The 21349-nt window shown below is 34.7% G+C and overlaps 1 protein-coding gene and 1 long non-coding RNA gene across 2 annotated transcripts in view; one reads left to right on the forward strand and one right to left on the reverse strand.

Moving 5' to 3' along the window:
* LOC139980655 (uncharacterized) overlaps positions 1–21349 on the reverse strand; it is a 137270-nt gene that overhangs the window by 81671 nt on the left and 34250 nt on the right. The gene's annotated exons all lie outside the window — the stretch shown is intronic.
* The window catches only part of LOC139980647 (uncharacterized), a 44973-nt gene continuing 39025 nt past the window's right edge, over positions 15402–21349 (forward strand). Inside the window, exon 1 of the mRNA XM_071992451.1 lies at positions 15402–16433. Within this exon, the coding sequence (XP_071848552.1) occupies positions 15979–16433 (455 nt within the window). The 5' untranslated portion in view covers positions 15402–15978. The remainder of the gene's footprint in view (positions 16434–21349) is intronic.

A 21349-nucleotide genomic window follows, 5' to 3' on the forward strand; every position in this document is an offset into this window, starting at 1 on the left:
GTTTCACGATGTACCGTCCATGACATTAGAAAGTAAACATGCATGTATGTTTTCCAGATACACCCGGATGGAGTGTCATACATAACGGGCGTGGGGAGGGGGAGGAGGGGGGGGAGGGGGAGGTTGGGCTCTGGGAGAAACATGGTATGAAAAATAATATATTGTCATTGTCATAATGTAGACTTCAAAACTGGGAAACGGTGATATTTGTTATACCCGGTTCCCGGCCTCGCTCTCTCCGCCCGCTGTACGTACTCCGCCAGCAGATTTCATCGAAGTATGTACTATTGTTTCATCCGAAAGGTATGACCAATTCCATCTCTTTCGAAACGGTGCAAAATAGCTGAAAGTCGGATTTAAAACGTTATGACTACAATGGAAATAATCCTATATGGGTCCTTCCCGATTCTTATATGCAAAATACGCTATGCAGTTTAGAAAACATTTGCTGTATGAAAGTTCTGTAAGGGGTACAGGCGTTGAACTTTGAGCCCAAGAAGAAATTGTGCGACTTTTGTGCTTTTCTGCGTATAAATGAATGACCGACCAAATGAATGAATGAATGACCACCCGACCGAAAAAATGGATGGATGAATGAATGAATGAATGAATGACCACCCGAACGACCGAACAACAAAATGGATGGATGAATGAATGAATGAATGAATAAATAAATATATAAATAGATGAGTAAATAAGTATATGATCGGTCTAATTAACTCTGCATGAGACCAAAGATAATCATGTAACTGCAACTGTTCATGGTTAAGATGCATTTTTCTCCTCATTTACCTTTTGCAAACCTGTAACTAATAAATGATTGATAACATGCAATGTATGCTGGTATATTCCCGTTGTCCTTGTGTTCAAATATGGCTATACTTTGCTTCTTTGTAGTATGAAAACCCGCTTAAATTCATGGGCATATTGCAAGAGTCATTATTCATATTGAAATGAATTAAGTGTTTCTCCTTTACCAGCATCAGTTTTTACGAATTTAACAGTACATCAGTGCGGTAGTATTTTTATGTTCCATAAAAAGGATGAAAGTCATAAAAAGGTGTGCTTTTTGAAGCTTTAAATACTTTGGAAAATAAATGTACGGAAGTAAATAATTTAAGTTTTTGCAGTAGGCCTAATTATGTTATCTTAGATATATTTTGAGGACAAAAGAACGTTTTGGACGTAAATCATTCTACAATCCGTTATAGTTTATTGTGTGTTAAAATTTTTCTGCAGGTATAGTCTGGTCGAGAATTAGTGAGAGAAAAAAAAACTACCGTACCTATGAAAACGTAATATGGTTTTTATAAACTTAATGAAAGTTGCACTATTAGCAACGATGGTATTAAGTATACACGTTAACAAAACATTATCACATGTCACCTTACATTATTTTGTGGGACACAAAAAATCCACAGTGGGCTAAACGGTGACTATCTCTTTATTTAAATTTTGTTCAAATGGTAATAACCACTCAAATATCTTTTTGTTATGCCACGTTTTGCTAGTGTACTAGTATATAGGTTGACAATCAAACTGTGAAATGTTTGACCATGAAAACCCCAGACATGGCGCATATTTGGATTTGTGAAGTATTTACTGCTTTCTGGTGCAATTAGCGGAAGTAAAAAGTTGAATTGTTTAAAAAGTCATTACTGTTAATTAACAAGAGACAAATCGAACGGAGAATAGCCTAAGTCTTTGTAACTCTTTTTGACATTCGCAAACAAAAGTTGTTTTGTTACTTCCCAGCAAATGTTGCTTGGCAATTTCTTGGTATGGTACCGCTGGACTGCATATACAAAGGTTGTAGTATTAAAATGTTCATCTGTTCCTTCGGAAATTAGTCAAACAATCAACTCCCATCCAAATTTGTTTGAACTGAAACCGCTAAACGCCTTTGTTTTACAAAGATAACGAGTAAACAAGATTGTATCTGTTTATTTTTTTTCTCACAGAGCGGAGCTATTAGACAATTAAAAAGAAAAAAAAATAGCAAGAAAAAAAAAAACCCCACCTCCAAGCTTCGTTATCAACGAATTCTCTGATGGAAAATGAGGATTTAACCAAACGAAGTTATCTGTAACGAAATTGCGGCGACTTGTTGACAGTACGAGAGGTATAATATTACTAATGTTTGACCAAGAAGATGGTAATCGGAAGGTGTTTACAAGTGTCTTCCTATGGGTTAGCGTACAGGCGCCCAATACTGTCATCGAGTCGCCCCGATTGCCGAGTCGTGCTAGCGGTTATAATGGTAACGTGATAGTTGTTAAGGGGGACGGTGGATGGCTGATATTTGTATTTTGGAGAAGAAGAAGAACAAAAATAACACCATATTGCGATCATCAGAGATGCCGATATTTAATAACATCAAACAAAACTTGAAAATTTGTGAAGATTCTTTTTGAAGTTTCTATTTTTTTGGGGGGCTGTTTGAAGATATTAATTAGCAGTAGCCCAAATTTTAAACAAATATTACATGACAGAGGAGTAACTGCAAGCACAAGTTTTATTTAAATCATAACGGTAATTTAACCTGAATATAATTTGCATATAAAGATAGGGCGGAAGATTTTGTCTACTATTGGGACGGCTATAACTATAACGTAACTGCAATATCTTGAGTGCAAAACAGATATTATATCTAACAGACTGCTTTAAGACACATACTAGCCTACCTTCACCCTAGAAAAAAGAGAAAAACCAAAGAAAAAAAACCCACGAACATCCTTTCGTTTTCAGGTACGGTTTTCATATTCACTGAAGCTAGATTTGAGAGCTTGATTATGATTTTTTTAAATTGGCCCTAACAGGAGACCAAAACGTCAGCTTTAGCTTATAGGTAAATATATTGTTGTGACGAGCGATCCCCACCCCCGATAGTTAAGGAATGTTTTGTGGAAGATATCCTAGTTATTACATTACATATGTGGGCAGGGGGTAGGAGCCGGGGGGGGGGTCACTGGGGGCACGTGCCTCACTTTTTTTCCAAACTAGCAAATGTGCCCTACTGGCAAATAAAATGTGCCCCTTTAATGAAGAACTGTTTTGTGGATATCTTAAGCCTTTTTTAATTTTAATATTTTATTTTTATTATGTATTTTTAGTCTGTACATGCTATTTCTAAAATAGCATCCCATATCTTGTTGTAGCACGGTTAACAATAAACAATGTCAATAAATAGTATTGATAGGCGTACTAACACATCATATATATTTAAGTGATATGGCCGGTGTGTATCGGTTTATGGCATAACGAGTGGTGGTTGTGGAATGAGAAAGTGCCCCTCTGATGTTATGCCCCCCCCCCAATTTTGGAAGCTTCCTACCCACCTGTAAGTGGGGACGATATATCAATTTATAAATCTATGATATCATAGCGTCATTCGGATCTGGACAAGAATTACTGGACAAGAATTACTTCCTCTTTTTATTCTCTTCCCATTTTTAAGGTATAGAATGGTAACCCTGTCGGCACTGAGAGTCTGACTACCATGATGTCATTAGGTCATCGTAAGAGTTCGATCTTGTTTGATTTAGCATTTAGCAGAACCCATCGTCATCGCAGAAAGCAATCATTGTATTAAACAATAATAAAAGTAATAATAATATAAAAAAAATAATGTGGCTTGATGATGTCATATTAAGACTTGATCAAGTCTTCCGCCTGTTTTGTACAAAGGAACATTTAATCTGTATTATCTCCAAAAGAGAATATGATTTTTTGAGTTTTCTTAGTTCTTGGTTTTATGTCTTTTTCAAAAGCTATATCACGACAACATTTTAAAAATAAAACCATATTCTGCATTCTGCAAAATGGTGAAGGTTGACGAAGCTAAGTGAGAAGTGAGATTCATGCTGTTCCCTAAAGTATGTTGTCATATAACGAGAAATGTTGAATTTGCTATTAATCATTATCATCACCATAATAAAATAAAAATAAATATTGACATATTCTTTTGTATGAAATTTGCGCATATGAAGATGTTCATGAGAAATGCAAGTTATGGAGAAATATATAACATAGGAATTGTAACAGAAATCAAAAGAGCATGCCACATGTATTAGGCTAGACGCCGTTTATCTCATTACACTATCACAGTTGCAATGAGGTATATTCGTATATGTATCGATATTTTAGCGGGTTCACTTCCGGTTCCATTTCTACTGATGGTTCTATATCTGTCCATCTGGTGACCTCCTCTTTCTTGTCAGTTGAAGTTGGTGGCTGAACAAACTGTTTGGAAAAGTATTGCATCTGTTGGTGAAAATCCCGTCCATACATCATATAATTTTTCGGCAAGGATGTGTGACTGATATTTGCATATTTGGTGATATTTTGTGACTGCCTTTTGGTCGGAGAAGCTGAGTGAATTATGGCATGCTTTTGATTTCTGTTTACAATTCTTATGTTATGTATCTCCACAAGTTGCATTGTTCATGAACGTCTTCATACAGAGGATATTGGCAGCTCAGCGAACATTCAAACTGTATCGCATTTTAGCAGGGAAAGGGGCACAATCATTAGAAAGGAACGAACGAACGAGCAAACGGAACATAATCAAATGAGAAAACAGTCACAGAGTTTAATCTTGGCATCAGGTACATTTCAACGAAGCATATAGTCAATACACGTTCGAGCAAACGACCTAACCAACATACTACCGTACCATATACAAACTGACGAATGAACGAACAAACTTGTCTACCAGCCGACTAAAGCAACTAACTAACATTTAATGAACTTCCACTGTAAAAATAACAACAAAATACACATTGTTTGATGAAAACATCTGTACAACACTGTATAGATAGAGAGATAGCTTTTTATTCTTTTTTTTTTGTTTTTTTTGTCAAGAGGTTAAATAAACCCAGCTCTCGTCTCTTTAAACTGTGTACATGGTTGGTGTTGACCTCAAGTCAATGGAATGAATGAACGTAACGGAGTGTTTGTTAAGACGGCGAGTATAAAGGAAAGCGCCTAACCGCTGACGCAGTATGATGGATAGCCGAAACGACATGAGTGGGGGGACGTTTCCGTTCATATTGCCAGACATTTAATGCCGCGATACGAAATATTTCTCCTCAGAGGGAACATAAAGAAAGTGAATTAAGGGCTGTCAAGATAGGCGTCAAATTTTTGAAACCCGTGTGGGTAATTCGACGACTTAGTATAGTAAGCAAAAAGTATTTGATGAATTAAAATAAATAAAAAAGAATAATAAAAAAGAAAGAATAAAGGGGAAAATAAGAAGGAGAAAAAACTGAGAGGACCTTTTGACCCTAGATATTTAACTATACAGCCAGTAAATTAAGAGATATTACATCATTTGGTTGAATATTACGGAGGAGTTTCAAATGATGGCGTTCTGCATGACGGAGGTCGTGAATTTAAAGCAGTAGTTTCCAACAGGCGTGGGTGGAGGGTGTTAATTACCCCTGGGAGCAATGAGCTGATTATTTTTGGGGGTGTGGGGGGAGGTGGGAGGGTGCAGGTGGTAGGAGGGAGGTGGGAGGGGATGGGGAGGTGGGAGGGGGAGGAGGGATATTGGTACTACTGCTGACTAATTTGCTTAATGTTTATTACTGACCGTTTTACATATATGGTAATGAGGTAAAGGAGGAGAGGACGGTTTGTGTACAGGTTCTACAAATGTTAGGACCCATAGATTTGAAGGGATGTATCACTATGTATCATCATTATATTTATTTATATATATATATATATATATATATATATATATATATATATATATATATATATATATTCATATATATATATATATATATTCATATATATATATATTTATATATATATATGAAATATGGTTAAATATTCAAAGGCATACAAACGCTTGTTCAAAAGACCAAAAAAACCAAAAAAAAAAAAAAAACCTTAGTTGAAATGAGGATAACCATTGGTCCACGGGATTAGTAGGTGAGATCTAAATCGAAATATCCTGATGAAGAAGAAAATATACCATACAATCCTATAAACTACAAACTCAAAAATAAAGCAAACAAACAAAGAAAACAAGCACACATACAAAAAAGCCTTTAGTTGAAATGGAGATGACCAATGGGCCACGGGATTAGTAGGTGAGATTTGGAAAAGGTGTAACATTGTAAGGAGAGGATTGCATAGGTGAATATACATAATAATATCGACCGTCGCTACCAGAACACTGCCAACCATATTGCAACACGACTGCACAGTCAATGCTAACTAAAGAAAAGAAAAACAAATCCGGTAAGGACTATGTAAAGACGTGGTCTGGTATAAAAGGTTTAGCTTACGTTTCCTCATTCCCATGAGTTTCAGTAACCTCGTTAATTGCTTAAAACATGCGTTACCTTTCCTTCTTCACCCTTCACTTATCTGTTCACTATGGGTTTTGTGCTACCTCGCACATGCTGCGTGATCACACCAACAACAACAAATCTTACGCGCGCATTATTAAGTATGAGTCGTTTCTCGTATATATATTATAATAATGATAATAATAATCAGCAGTTACTTTTACGACGTTTAAACGACCAGAAATGTGGAAGAAGCCCGCAAAGGCTTATCGATTACAACTTACACGTCGGGTGGCTTCCAATTCAATGTATATAACAAGGTATACGCCTATTTGAACTACCAGAATTGCTATTCGAATTAGCCCATTAGTTTAATTATTGTAAATAACATTGCTCCAGATTCGGCAATAAAGGTTCTGAGTATAACGTCATTGATGAAATTGTGTTCAAAGTCACATGTCTGGATTGATGAATGAATGAAGGAATGAATGAATGAATGAATGAATGGATGAATGAGAGATTGAGTGAATGACAATTGAGAGAATGAATGAACAACCAACTCGCCCAAATAATATTGAGAATATCGATTATTTGACAAAATGCAAAATATTACTTTGCATGTGTTTACTTTTTTTTCTGACAAAGAAACTGTTCATATTTTCTTAATGTATTGATCAGTCTTATTTGGTTCCCCCATCAAGTTCAAAAGCTTTCAAAGATCTAAATATCAAAATCAATCGGAAGTATATTGGTGATGTCAACTGCTTGTCGACTTATACATAACACATTAGGTTCACTGTTCTGAGTGGACATGTATCCAAGTTGAAGAGGCTTCCATTTCCTGATTTTCTGTACCAAACATTAATCGTTGTATCGATGAGTCAATTTACTAAATATGTAAATGATTCTTCCAAAAAATAAGTCAAAAAGAAAGCAGAAAGATACGAAAAATTGTTGGCTCATAAAGCAAGTACTAAATATATTTCAAAAGATGGAAAAGCCGATAAATTAAAAGGAAAAAAACAACACGAAAAAAAAAAAAAACATAAAACAAGCGAAGATAATTTGTCTTCCAACTTCATAAATGAACGTCATATTAAAGAGAGGATTTGAATAATGAGGTCATTGATCACTTATGTTATAACTATGGATCACCAGAACACGGATTAGCTATGAGGTCATTAATTCATGTAAAGTTGAGGTTTATTGCTCTTTCTTAATATATGGTTTACGTGAGATTTCTCGCATCTCGAAATAACCAAGGGTTTAGTTTAACACTAGTCATAACCCCAAAAAAAACAAACAAATATATTAAACTGCAACAGGCTGATCATCACTAAGATTAACAAAAAATCGAATTAAGGAATTAGTAGAAAATTGTGAATCATTTACAGTGGTTAAAGAATATTTAAAGAAATATGTACTTTTCCCGAACGACTGATGAAAAGCTGGTCTGGTTACAGATAAATGCAAAGGTTACCATATTACTGATTACGAAATTGAGAGCAAGTGATTTGGTTTGTTAAAAACAAGTAAGGAAGATAAAAAAATATATATAAAAGTTAGTGTGATTTGTATTTATATATACATAAAACCCAAATTAAACTTTTTGGTTATTACACTATTTGTGAGAGACCACACTTGATCCCTCATTAGAAAGGTTATTTTTGCAGTCTCCTCCTCCTCAGAGTGAAACTTAGCTCTTATGCCAATAGAGTGGAAGAAATCACTCGCTTCGAAACTAAACTACTGACATTAAGTGGTATAACAGTAACTTTCATCAGGTACACTTTTAAAAGAGTGAAATATCCACTCTTTGGAAGTAAGTGGGTAATGGATTTCAAAATAAGTCCTATATATATATATATATATATCTCATAAACAATATTTACTGAAATATGGACTTTAAAAAGTCGCGGCCTTATGATGGTTCTTTTGTGAGATCATCGTAATTTATTGCATTTATTTAAAACTGATCAAAATTGATCCAAAAAAGAGAAGGATTGAGAAAGGCTTGATATAATCCGGTGTTCGTCTTCGTTCATCTCTTGGGCAGTGCTTCAAATGAGCTTCTGTTGGCTTCCTATAAGCCTTGGGAAAACTAAAGTAAAGCAGAAAACAAATCGCGACAAAATGAACACACCATAAGAAGAGGAACAAGAAGAGGACACAGAGAGGAATCTCATCTGAACTGCAAACCTGCCCAAGAGTGTTTCACAATAATTAAAAACAGTATATTCCTTAAAACTATAATGTGAAGTAAAATGAATCATAAGTACACTCTACTAATACTTGATATTACCTATAGTTGATTTCACAAGTGTGAATTAATCAAGACATATTTCTCCTCATGCAGCGAATAAAAATAATTGAAAACTAAAACGGTTTATATTTTGTAAACAACTATTCGCAAAGTTTGTTTTCTACACTAGTAAGTTCTGATTAATATAGACCTTTCTTATTGATTAACCCATTTTAACGGTGGGAATCATAAACTACAGAAATAATAGATAATAAAAGAGGAATAACTCGAGTAACTTATTATCGTTAATCGTTTCTTCTTTTATAGAAGTTATAAAAGGATCCTATGCCTTACTTGTACAATATATATAATCGCAATATCTGCAATGCGTAAGTTTAGCAGAGGTATGTAGGCTTTTTCAGTGTACTATTGTAATCACACGAGATGGGTATCTATAGTCTATACCTGGATTAGCATATCCACTACTTGTTGCAAACTCGGACATTACTTTGGATGGCAAACTCCTACCAGGAAAAGTGCCAAAAAGCATCAGGGAGAACATCTTATTTTATTGGATCAATTGAGGCAAGTTTAGACCTCTTCAGGCCTACCAGGAGAAGCGTACGAAAATGTTTTTACTACTGAGTAAAGAGGTTTGTTTACAAGTGACGAAAATGTCAAGCTCTCATTGCAAAAAATCTGCAAAATACGGAAAACAGATGGTGCTATAAATAGCCAACTTGTCAGCTATCCGGTGATGGGTAAGCGTTTAGCAAGTGAGAACTTTGAATTAGACTTAAGAGACCACACGTTATGATATAGTGTGTAAGTCAGAGGGGCTTTTAACATGCGTCTACAGTTTGTAATGCTATCGAGTCCATCTGCGATTGGCTCACGATTGTATTCATAACGGTCAAACAAGGAAAACAAAATAAATACAGAACGATTGTTATACAGTTTACGTGGAGAATATTCGTCAGTGCAGAAACGTGAATACCCTGTGGACGAATTATGTGGATTATATTTTGACACCGAAATTAGGACAAGGCTGTGACTGACTAATATTTGGATACAAATATTTTTATTTATTAATTTGGACTAGCCAATAGCATATAAGGTTACATTCAAGACCTTTAATTCGTGTAAGCATTGTTATCTGTATCCAAACTTTGTTACAGACACGCTGCGATGTCTCGGCAAGACATATTCTAGAATGTAAACAATGCACTTTGTCTTTGGGAACCATCATCGATCATATGTCCATGACAGAATATCATTATCCGAAATTAATTTTAAACAGAATATGTAATTACATAAAGGTCAACCAAAATCATGTGCATATATAAAACAAAGTGCAATAACTGTAATTCCATTGACGAGGTGTTACACTAAGGTGTTGAAGGCATTGAAGACTCGCCCCAAACCGCGTGCTGCCATCTTTAAAAAGTTAACTTTCCGTTGCTTGCAAGTGAAGTTTTTCTCTTGTCGCTACAAAATGCAGACAGTAAGGAAACGTGACACCTTGTTATCATTAGCTGGTCATGAGATGTCCATCGCTGTATCGTTTGTACACTGTGCTGTGGGTATTGACCGCAGCTGTTTGTACTGACTGTACACTAGTGTCTAATTACCAACGGTAGCAAGCTGTGGGTGCATTTTCTGGGATCGATGGTGGTGTCTAACACTTCTGTTACACCTCATTCGAAACTAGGTCAGATGACCGGCATTGGACGTTTCTTTTTGCGCGAGTCTTCACACCCATTAAATGTTCACAAATAGTTAGAAAAATAATTCCGTGGAAGCCGCGCATCCTGATCTCGTACTGAATACAATGTTTCCACCAGGAGATATGCCTTTCAGACATAATACTTTTGGCGGTCTGCACTTTAGAGCCACATAAAAGCTATATAATTGGACGAAACTTTAGCAAAATGTATTGGCAGAGAATAAACCAACATGTATAAGTAAAGCAACGTTTGTGAATATTCATGTTGTTCTTGATGAAAGAATGGTAACATGATCATTCATTTCTTATGTTAATTTTATACCGTTGAAAATCTAACCACTCTTTAACTTCGGGGTGGTATGAAATTTCGAAATGATTTGTTATTTCTTAATTATCTAAGCTTGTTTTGGCGATGCCATGCGAACATATATAGACAGAGTAGATCGGTCGAGCTAGATATTAGTTGGTAAAATAAGCAGTGAAAAAATCATTCGCGTACTGATCTTTAGCTATTACTAAAAGAAATTCATGATTACTTTTAGTAAGTAACCTGGCTTTGCAAGATCATGTCGTTAATTTAATGTTCAGCAACAACCATCTCTGTCATGTTATATGAATACTTCGACTTGCGACTTAAGGAGCCGTTGTCACTTCTTTTGAACAGTTATATATCAATCGAAAAAAAAATGGTTGTTTTTACAAAAATAGTTCAAAATGGATATTTCAGTCTGTTGCCAACTTGATATAATAGTTCCTCCGAATATACACACACAAAAATATATGCAGAATTGCATTATAGTTTGTCTGTCATTATTGTCACAATAAGCGGCTTGTAGTACCTCCGAAAACGTCAGATTATATCTCTTTTGTAATATTACGGCATGCCTAGAACACTTGCTCGACAAATGTCTGACGAGGCAGAGATAGAGAGAGATGGAGAGAGGTGGGTGGAGAGAGAGAGAGAGGAAGGGGTATGCAGGTACGGGATCGATTATTTTGTAAAAAGTAACTTCACCCCCTTGAAATCCATTTAGTTCCTTGAATGAGGAAAGCAAAGTAAATTACATATATAACCCTGCATGATGAAAGTTTAACGAACTAAACCTCTAAAGTGTGTTATGCGTACTTTATAAGTCATGTGATCGCAACGATAGCCTTAGTTACACAACTTTGAATACAGTCTGTTTTTGTTTCGAATCTTTGATCACGCTACCATAAAGTTTACTGAATTATTTACAAGACAAAAGGATTAAAAGCAATATTACACCTGCTTTAAGAATGATTGTCTGCAATAAAATTCCAACTATGGTTTATATGGGCTATCCGCTTATGTATCCCTTCATCAATAACCTTATAACAATATATTTATTTTAGAAATAGAGAAGAGAGTAAATGGCATTGACAGTCAAGTAAAACCTTTCCAACAAGGAAATTATCCGATATGCCGATTGGTATGCAAATCAGTCTCCATTGTTCTTTAAAGCAGCTGTTTGCATTGACTAAAGTAATTAAAGGATAACTTTCTTTCTCGATGCTATACGCCATACGTGAAACCCATAACAGCATAAGTTGATGAAGGAAAAGTTCGAAAACCTTGAAGTAGTTTCATGAGGGTGTCATCAATACCTTCGTCCCGTGGTGATTTGTGGCCGAGTTAAGGATAACATCGGATGGCACAATCAAACCTATTCTGGTTGTATTGTTATGTTAAAACGCTCGAGCTAGGCCACGTTACATTTCTACAACGGTTGTGATATTATAGGGTATATTGAGATACAGATACACCCAGGAGACGGCTGCCACCATATAAGTTGTTTGTAGAATTTTCTCAACCCATGACTAGAATGATGTAACATAAGTCACCAACTTAATTCTAGCGGTCCCGAGAATGTCCTGCAGTTTTGAAAGCAGCTAATTAATTGATCACTTAAATCACATAGTTATAATTCGGATGTAGTATAAACCACCTTATAACTACGAGATAACTTGAAAGTCCAGCACATAGACAAAACTGTCGAATAGCTCCCCAGATGACAAATAAACCATAAGGATTTGACTTCCTCAAATGACATATTAACAACGTTAGATAAAGTATAGTCAATGGCAAAGAGGGTTTAGGTATAACCACTTGGTGCTCTGTTGGCCTTATGTAATGCAAGGAACATCTCTTGTTGTAAAACGATATCTCATCTTTGTCAGTTAGCCTGAGTTAGCCTTAAAGGCGCATTCCAGAATCAAAAAATACATTAGAGGGCACAATCAAAAAAAAAAAATCATAAAATGCGTTCACAATCGTCCATGCTGTATTACTAACATACAGCAGCACAATATCTAAATCAAAAGTCATTATTTTAACATTAAATCATGTTGGTCAAAATAGGAGTTCTCACATGCAATCATAACTCAAAAAGAGGTCGTCAATAACCGTTTACAAACCTGTTCGAGTTTACGAAGGCTTAGGCTCACATTGAGAAAGGCTGTTCTATAATCCTCCACAGACTTGTATAGTACGAGAACAACAGCATGAGTACCGTGGTTACAACAGCATGAGTACCGTGAGTACAACAGCATAAGTACCGTGAGTACAACATCATGAGCACCATTGTTACAACAGAGTGAGTACCGTGGTCACAACAGCACGAGTACCGTGAGTACAACAGCATGAGTACCGTAGGTACAACAGTATGAGTACCGTGGATACAACAGCATGAGTACGAGTTCAATTATAAATTTGCATATGAGTACGAGTACCAGTAAGAGCACTTAATTTTACATCCTACACTACCCTTGAGTGTACAGATCCACAAGGCTGATTAAACGGGTGCAGGAAACTTTGCTATGAGACGAACACGACATTGACTCAACAGGGCCGCAACTACTTACACTTCAAGTGAGATTCAGCCCCCATCCTCGAGAATAAAGAAAAAGTTAAGAACTCAGCCCATTCCACTGACAAAACAGTCGTAGTATACAGTACATAAATATACAATATCTATGTACGATAAAACCTTAACAGTTGACACAATTCTCCATCCGTAACGATGGGAATACTTTACTTATGTCCATGCATTGGTCAAAGGTCACGGTTCATTCTAAACAGCGGGAAAGCGTTTTATTTCCTAACAACATATATAGAATGCATTGAGATCGTTGTAATAATCTCAAAGTATGAGCGGAGCACCACCGTGATATCTAAATGAAATTGAATGTTTTGTAAATAAAGGGAGAAAATCATTTCGCTCACTTAAGTTGAGAATGCGATTTAGGAGAAAGGGGATTGCTATCACTTTCTCGGTGACTTTATTTGACAAATGGTAAATTCATTTTAAACCTTGAATAACCTTTACGTTTGACTTCAATGCTCTCTACTTTACCCGGAGACTATAACATCTATAACCATGAAAACATAACTGCATGAATTAAGAATAAAATAAACACAATTCTTTATAGGTAATATCAATTCTAAATCAGCAACTCTCCTTGTAAATGCTTCAGTGTGAAGATGTCACAGCATGTTACTAAATATATGTCTTGTGCTTGTCGCATTTGATTGGAGTGAACAACAGCACCAGAAACTGGTTAAACCACTTTCAAACACCAGACCCCAAACGAGTAGCTGAACTTTAAAGTAGACCTTTGATTAAAGGCATCAACATTTGTAATTGGTAAAGCGGTCGCGAGAAAGGAGGAGTAGGGGAATAGAGGGAGGAAAAAGGAGGAGAACAGGGAGGATGGGAAAGAGGAGGTAACAGAGGTGTTAGGGGGACGGGAAAAGAGAAAGGGGGTAGATGGAGATGGAGATGTAGGAGTATGAGAAGGAGGACAATACAATATAATGGAGGAGGAGAAGGGACGAAGGAGCAGGAGATAGTGGAGACGGTGAGGGAGGAGAAAGCGAATTAACCTACTTGTCTCTTTTTGTTTTTCAAATCATGATATATGTAAAGAAATAATTGCATAGGTGAATATTTATTCCTATTAATGACGTAAGACCGTAAATCTTGACGAGATATCATAAAGCTGATCTCACAATACTGTCAGAATTAATTCATATATCTTGAACGAAATGTCCAAGTTGTTAAGAGAACGATTTCTGAGTTTGTTTAAATCTATGACAAGACTATGACAACGACGCCCAGTTCGTCATTATTTCTCCTGATGGGCTGTACTTGCACAGTTATTTAGAGGAAATGTCGCAGCATGAATTCAAGTGATGAGAGGATCTGAACTTGATAAAGATCGTCATTGCCGTATTAGCGTTGCTAGCTACGTAGACTATGATCCTCAAATGACCTTTGGCATTGTACCATTAATTATAGAATGTTACGTCACAGCTTATTAATATAAAGTAGTCCAATGAGGAAGTCTCTCGTTCAGTTTATTTAAAGCTGTTTAAAGATTCTGACGGTTACCCATCGGATTCACGATGCAATTATGATGATGTCACATGGATGGTTGGAACCAGGAAAATGTTCGAGGTGGCGAACAGTGAGCGGTTGACCTGCTACCGGCAACTATGGGTGTAGCTTAAACTAATTACCAAAATGATTATATACACATATATTAGACAAAATCACATATTTTGAACGACAATTGTGGAGTGGGAATGGCAGGAATGGGCATTGATTCTAAAAAAAAATGGGAATGGTGGGGCTTATTATAGTTGCTGAAGAACACCAAACAATGATGCGTTTACTAATTATCAGGATAAGAAGATTCTTGCATACGCCTTGCTAAGTAGCACGTCTTTCTTAATGTAGAAACCGTGCACACACACACACATTATTAGAGATTAGAGCTATATATATATAAATATATATATACCTATATACATATAAATATATATATATATATATCTCTATATCTCTATATATATCTATCTATTTATCTATATATATATATATATATATATATATATATATATATATATATATATATATATATATATTCATTTATATGTATATATGTATATAGGTATATATATATTGATATGTATATAGCTTTAATCTCTAATTAACATAGGTCGAGGAGGAGAAAAAGAGAAACATGTATGCTACAAGACATCTTGTGTTGAGTAGAATACATAAAGTCGGACTTAGCTAAGAAACAAAGCCCAAAGTCAATGTCGTTGGTGGGTGTTGCCTTTATAGGTTCATCCAGTATTCTGACTTTCCAAATAATACTTTCGGTATCGAATCAAAAGGGGTTCGTGTTTCATTTACCTACGACGCAACCGTTTGATTTTCGTAAATCCTACTTCCGAATATGCTTGTAAGCAACTCGACATCATTTGCGGATTTGGTGTAAAGCAAATTTACACTCGCTTACCTTTTGTTCGTCATAAAACATCAAAACACTTGAGTTAAGTAACTACACTAAAAACGAAGAACGATTAAGGGACTAAAGGACTGGGTTAAAAAAAAAACAATTTTCGTTTCACGAGATAAACTGTCATGAAGATACGTTCAAACAATGTCGAAGAGGTCACAGTTACGAGTGCAACCTTACTGAGTAAACATTGCGTGTACCGCCAATTCAAACGTAGACTTATATACTAAGCCTACACAACGTGCAGTAAATGGCTAGGTTCGTGGCAAACAACTACACAATCATTCAGTCCGCTCGCTCAGAACCTACCACATAGCTCGTTAGGGAAGTCCAATTTTTTGATGGGATGATTTGGTCTCACTGCAAACGCGAGTGAGATGAGAGATACAATTGGGCCTAAAATGTCAGGGAATCTATCTGAGTTGCAAAAACAGCTCGTGGTCGCCCTGGTCGAAAGTGGGGCTCGAATGGAAGACGTTATACGGGAGATTGACAGAGCAATGCAAGCGACTTCGTCCGTTGACAGTGTTGATAGTTCACGGCAACAACTACAGCAGACGACAGCGGGTTTACCTGCGCCTGATATGTGCAGTGTTTCCTCGCCCGAAACCGCGAAAATGAACAACGGGACAGACTACTCTAGTAGGAAACCTTCTGGAAATAGCCAAATTCATATAAAGACTCAAGAAAACGGGAAATCGCAGGAAGATTTAGAAGGTGCTGATAACATGAGTAATTCTGATTATGGAGACGAGGAAAGTGGTTCTCCCGAATCGAGTGAACTGAACCACGACTCTAGTCAACCGCTTACACTAAGAGACCACTTACTGAGGTAAAGTATCAAACTCACCTAATTAGCTTATCTTACCTATCTTTCATAGATTACAATTTAACCGTTTACAAGAGCACTGTAGTTAATGCCACTTTGATAGCGAGACTACGATATCGTAGTTGTTATGAAGTACTACTCTACGTTATACGATGCAATGCTGTCACCAACCAACGTTCTGTATGCAATGACGCTATACTGACTACAATGGAAACTCCTCTCAGCCGTATAATTGTGTTGTCTAAGTGTCTTGTTCATTGTCTTAACGCGATAAATAGTTTCGTATTTATACATTGAACAAAGAACTCAAGATACTCGGACGTTTACTATTTACAAATAAGGGGAAATGTGTTTATATCTAAAGGAGTATTAGGTCACTATTTCAAGTTTGCTTTGGATAAGTTTATGATCCTCACATGTAACCAGATTGTCATTCGAATAGAATCGTACATTTTATAACGCACTCATTGCATTTCACTATTATATTTTATAATAATTAGGTGGTTAGTTATATGTTAGTGCCCTTTATCATACTTTGAATGGATATTTTAACTTCAAACTGTAAAATAGGTTGCAACACATTTTCAAAAATTTGTTCCCTTGATTGGTACAAGAAGAAACAAAAGGCACAAACCAAAACAGAAGCGTACTGCTCAGCTAATGTACTAATATGCCGTGCTAGCACGGTCCATTATTTCTTATGTCGACATGTACTTCGCCAAACTGATCAATCGAATCGTGTACATTTCAAATTGGTAATTTAAAACTTAAACAAAATAATCTTGTTCGCAAAGTAAAATAAATTAAATAGAGAGAATAAATTGGCTAACTTGTTAATCTAATTTTTACATATGACAGAAATGTTCTGCAAGTAAAATTATGAACTGAAGAATGCATATTGTTTCTTTGGGGTTAAAAATGATTTAAATATAAAATTTGCTAATTTGCTATTGCTAATGTAATTATTAAAAGTTATTGCTTTAAAAGTAAAAAATTAACTGAAACTTTTGTTACAGTTCAATGATTGAAATGCACTTATCATGTGCGCAATAAATGATAGAAATTTTGAGTGGATTTGAACAGCTAACATGAGTACAAAATGCTTGACAAAGATAATAACACAGACCATCTGCATACTTGCGTTGATAATGTCTATTGTTATACAAATAACAATGGAATGGTATTGCTAAAACTGCCTAACACTACTTTATAAAAAACCCCTGATAAAACAACAGTATTTTCTTATTGTTTCATAAAATTAGAAGTATAAGGAGGAAACTCCAATGTTGACATTTTTCTGTAATTTCTTAACGTAATATATTGTAATCAAATAGGAAGAAAATATACATGTTGATTGTTGCTTTTATCATATGTAAGATACCAATATTTCTGAGAAAAAAAGTAAATAAACTGAAGGTAAGGTTCAAAAGTGTAGGTATACTTGTGACAAAAGCACCTTAAATCAAAATTATGTTGTTTTTAAACTGAAGCAATCTAACAATAACAAAAAATGGGAAAACATCCAGATACTGTTTGCAACACTAAATAGTCGCAAAGAGTAAACAACGCCTTAGTCTACTTTTCATGAAATTTCTATGTCGGTTTTAGTATGTTCTAGAATTGGGTGGCTTTGTGAAAAACAAAAGAGAACCTCAGAAGTTTGTTTGTTATCGACATTTCGCCTTTGTCGTAGATCCAAGGAGCTCACACTGTAATTCAACTTTAGATCAAGGTTGTACGTATTTGGAGCTATTGAACATATGATGATAAATTTTAATTCATGAAAAACTACTTTTCCGAAATAAATTGAACCAATACAGATTTATATCTCCTACGTATTGTGTGGTGCCTTTCCACGTAGGTCACTTAAAATACCATTCATGGTTCTATTTTTCAATTGGCAAATATGTGTTTCAGGATCTATCCATTATCTTGCAATTTAGAAAGAAAAAACGGTTCAAGGGTAAAAAAAAAACAACAAAAGAATTTCGCAGGGTCGACTGAACTTTTCCTATCTCAGTTTTATATCAGAAGGCTGGTTAAAAGTTCACTCTATTTTACCTTTCAATTTCATTCAATTAAGAAACAGAAGGCTTATCTCATTAATAGACAGTTATTATACTTTCGGATAAAAAAAAATATGTATGGATATTCCTCAATTAAACAAATGAAATATAATACAATAATAAATATGATTTTTAAATTTATATTTGAGTCCAAAGGTTTGTAACATTTTGTATTATGTGTTCCCATGTGCGATGTTTATGCCATATAGACAATATTTTCTTTATTTTGAACGATACAAGTAGTAGTGGGTGAGGTTGAGGAGGAAGTAAACCTCATTACAGACGATGTTTTAATATATACCAACCAAGTACTCATATCGTTACGGTTATTCAAGTAAACACGAGCTATTTTTCTTCACTTTGGAAACGACGACATTACTGTACGGTAGTTCAGTACAGATTCTCATTTCATTACAATTATTTGTTATAGACGAAAAAGCACCACTGTTTCAATCGAAGGGTTGAAAATGTTTATTCAACATAATATAAACACTGCTCAACTCCATTAATTATTCCTATTCAGAATGAGAGAGAGAGAGAAATAAATAAATAAAAAATAAATGGTGCTTTAAATATCAACTATATCACGCCAATGAAAAGAAGAAGATAATAGTAGGAGATGAAGTATGTGGAGCATCATTAAATATGCTGTTGTAAAATGGAAGCTTTGTCCCACTTGTGTTTGGTCTAAATGAAAAACGTTTTCAATATGATAAATAATAATTATGGTGATATCAAATAATGATACCGTGTAAATATGCAAAGTATAGTTCTAGCTTTCAATTTTTAATTATTTTAATAATACACGAACACTACTGACTTATTAAACTACTCAATGCATTTCACAGAAATAACCTCAAAACGATTTGATTGAGATAAGAAATGAAGAAATCAAAGTTGATTTGATGAGTTTGAAAATATCAGTAACATAATAACAACAGATATAGTACAAAAAAGCATTATTGTTTGGGACATAAATGAAGTAATTTCTCTAATTTTTGCTTGGAAATCTGTTTTATGTTGATTTCTTTGCATTACTGCATAGTTGTAACGATATGTAAATTACGGGGTGTTTTTCTTATGTAATGAGAAAGCATGGTAGCATATATTATGCAAAATAGCGATATTATATAGCCAAATATTCAGGCAATCAATAATTCAACAAATGATTCTTTTGGTGTACAAAAAGTTGGTTTAAAGCCTCCTATTTGGGAGGATTTGTTAAAAAGTTTCCCCCTTGCCGGATTTATGTTCAGCTTGGTGTCATTTTCAAAAGTGATCATCTTCAGATACTATATAATATATCGGTTTATGCTATATGATAATGGAAGAAACTATGGAGCAAAATAATTCAACGCGAACCAACGAAATACGTTAAAAAGTGCAGAGCCTGACATTTTCATCATCGGGCATTATTATTCACCATATCGTTGATCGAATTACGTACCGCCCTCAAAGTACCAATTAAGGGCATTGAATTTGGTATTAGTTTATTTGATAGTTTCTAGCCTGTTGATGTATATCGTGAAACAAAAAATCACACAAATCCAACAAACTTAAAATAGTTTTCAAAGAATTTAGAAATGTTTAATATATATATTCTTATGATGATGGACCAATGTCATTGATTCTGCATTCGCAGAAGAAAGTAAGAATATTTTCCACTCGTACTTGGGTAAAGACACATCTATTCAAGTTGAAATATTAAAAATTAACACACTTTTCGTTGGACTCATATGGCGCGTATTAACATCAGTATACTAATCTCTGGCTTCTGTTATCAACGGATTAAGATATTCCAGTTTGCCTGTAATTTAGCAAACATTTACCCCAAACTCGTTGGATTCATATATGATTCATGCTATTGGTAGAGATATTGTCCAAGAATATAAAATAGTGAGGTTAGCCAGTATGTTGGTTGGCGAGCTGATGCTATTTAAACCAGCTGAGTTTGTGCGATAATATCCATTTGTCACTTTACCAAATATGTGAGTTTTATTCAAAATAAGTAACACTGATTTATTCGACAAATAGGTCAACTAAGGAGTATCTAATGAGAGAATTCGATTTCATTTTACGTTATCTCATTTCTATTTTCTTCGTTTTTATTTTCCTCCTTTCTTTTGTAGTTTATAAGTTTTTCTCTTTTTTTTATTAAAATGATTAAAGAATTTTACGTTACAGTTGTTATTGTTAATATCTTTCGACCTATTTTTTTTTTCAATATTGAAGTAAAAGTTGACTGATGAAGCAAATGAACTTTTATCGATAATTGGTTTTAGTATCGGGTGTAGAATAAAAATATCAACTTGACAAGAACGACTGATTGAACAGTTAAATGCTATAATTATTCAGTATCTCTAAGTATTGTTCAGTCTTGACAAAAACTTTCACCTGTTTAGAATTTTTTTCTGACATTTCATCAGGTGAAACAGACTGTAGACATTTGAACCAATGTCCCCCAAATGTAACAACTATTTGTAGCAAAACTTTCACAATTTTTTGGTGTGTGTATCGATACGTGAAAGAATAAACGTGTTGTTTAGTTGTAAAAATACTAAATAATAATAATAATAATAATAAAATCATTTGAGGTTTTCTTTTCAATGATATATGATTCTTGTAAGTTCGTAGATATATCAACGAAATAATAAATTAAAGTTTATAGGAACAAATAGAAAACAACAACATAATCCCAAATTTGTGGTAAAGTAATAAAAAAAGTCCTTCAAGAAATGGAAAGACAAATGAAAGAAAAATAAATGATCACAGTTATTTGAACCGTACAGTATGTATATCGTGTGTGCCCGAATATTTGACAAATTATTAAAACTTGAGTCCTTTTGTTATCAA

Source organism: Apostichopus japonicus, chromosome 15 (assembly GCF_037975245.1).
Source record: "Apostichopus japonicus isolate 1M-3 chromosome 15, ASM3797524v1, whole genome shotgun sequence".
NCBI classification, from domain to species: Eukaryota; Metazoa; Echinodermata; class Holothuroidea; order Aspidochirotida; family Stichopodidae; genus Apostichopus; species Apostichopus japonicus.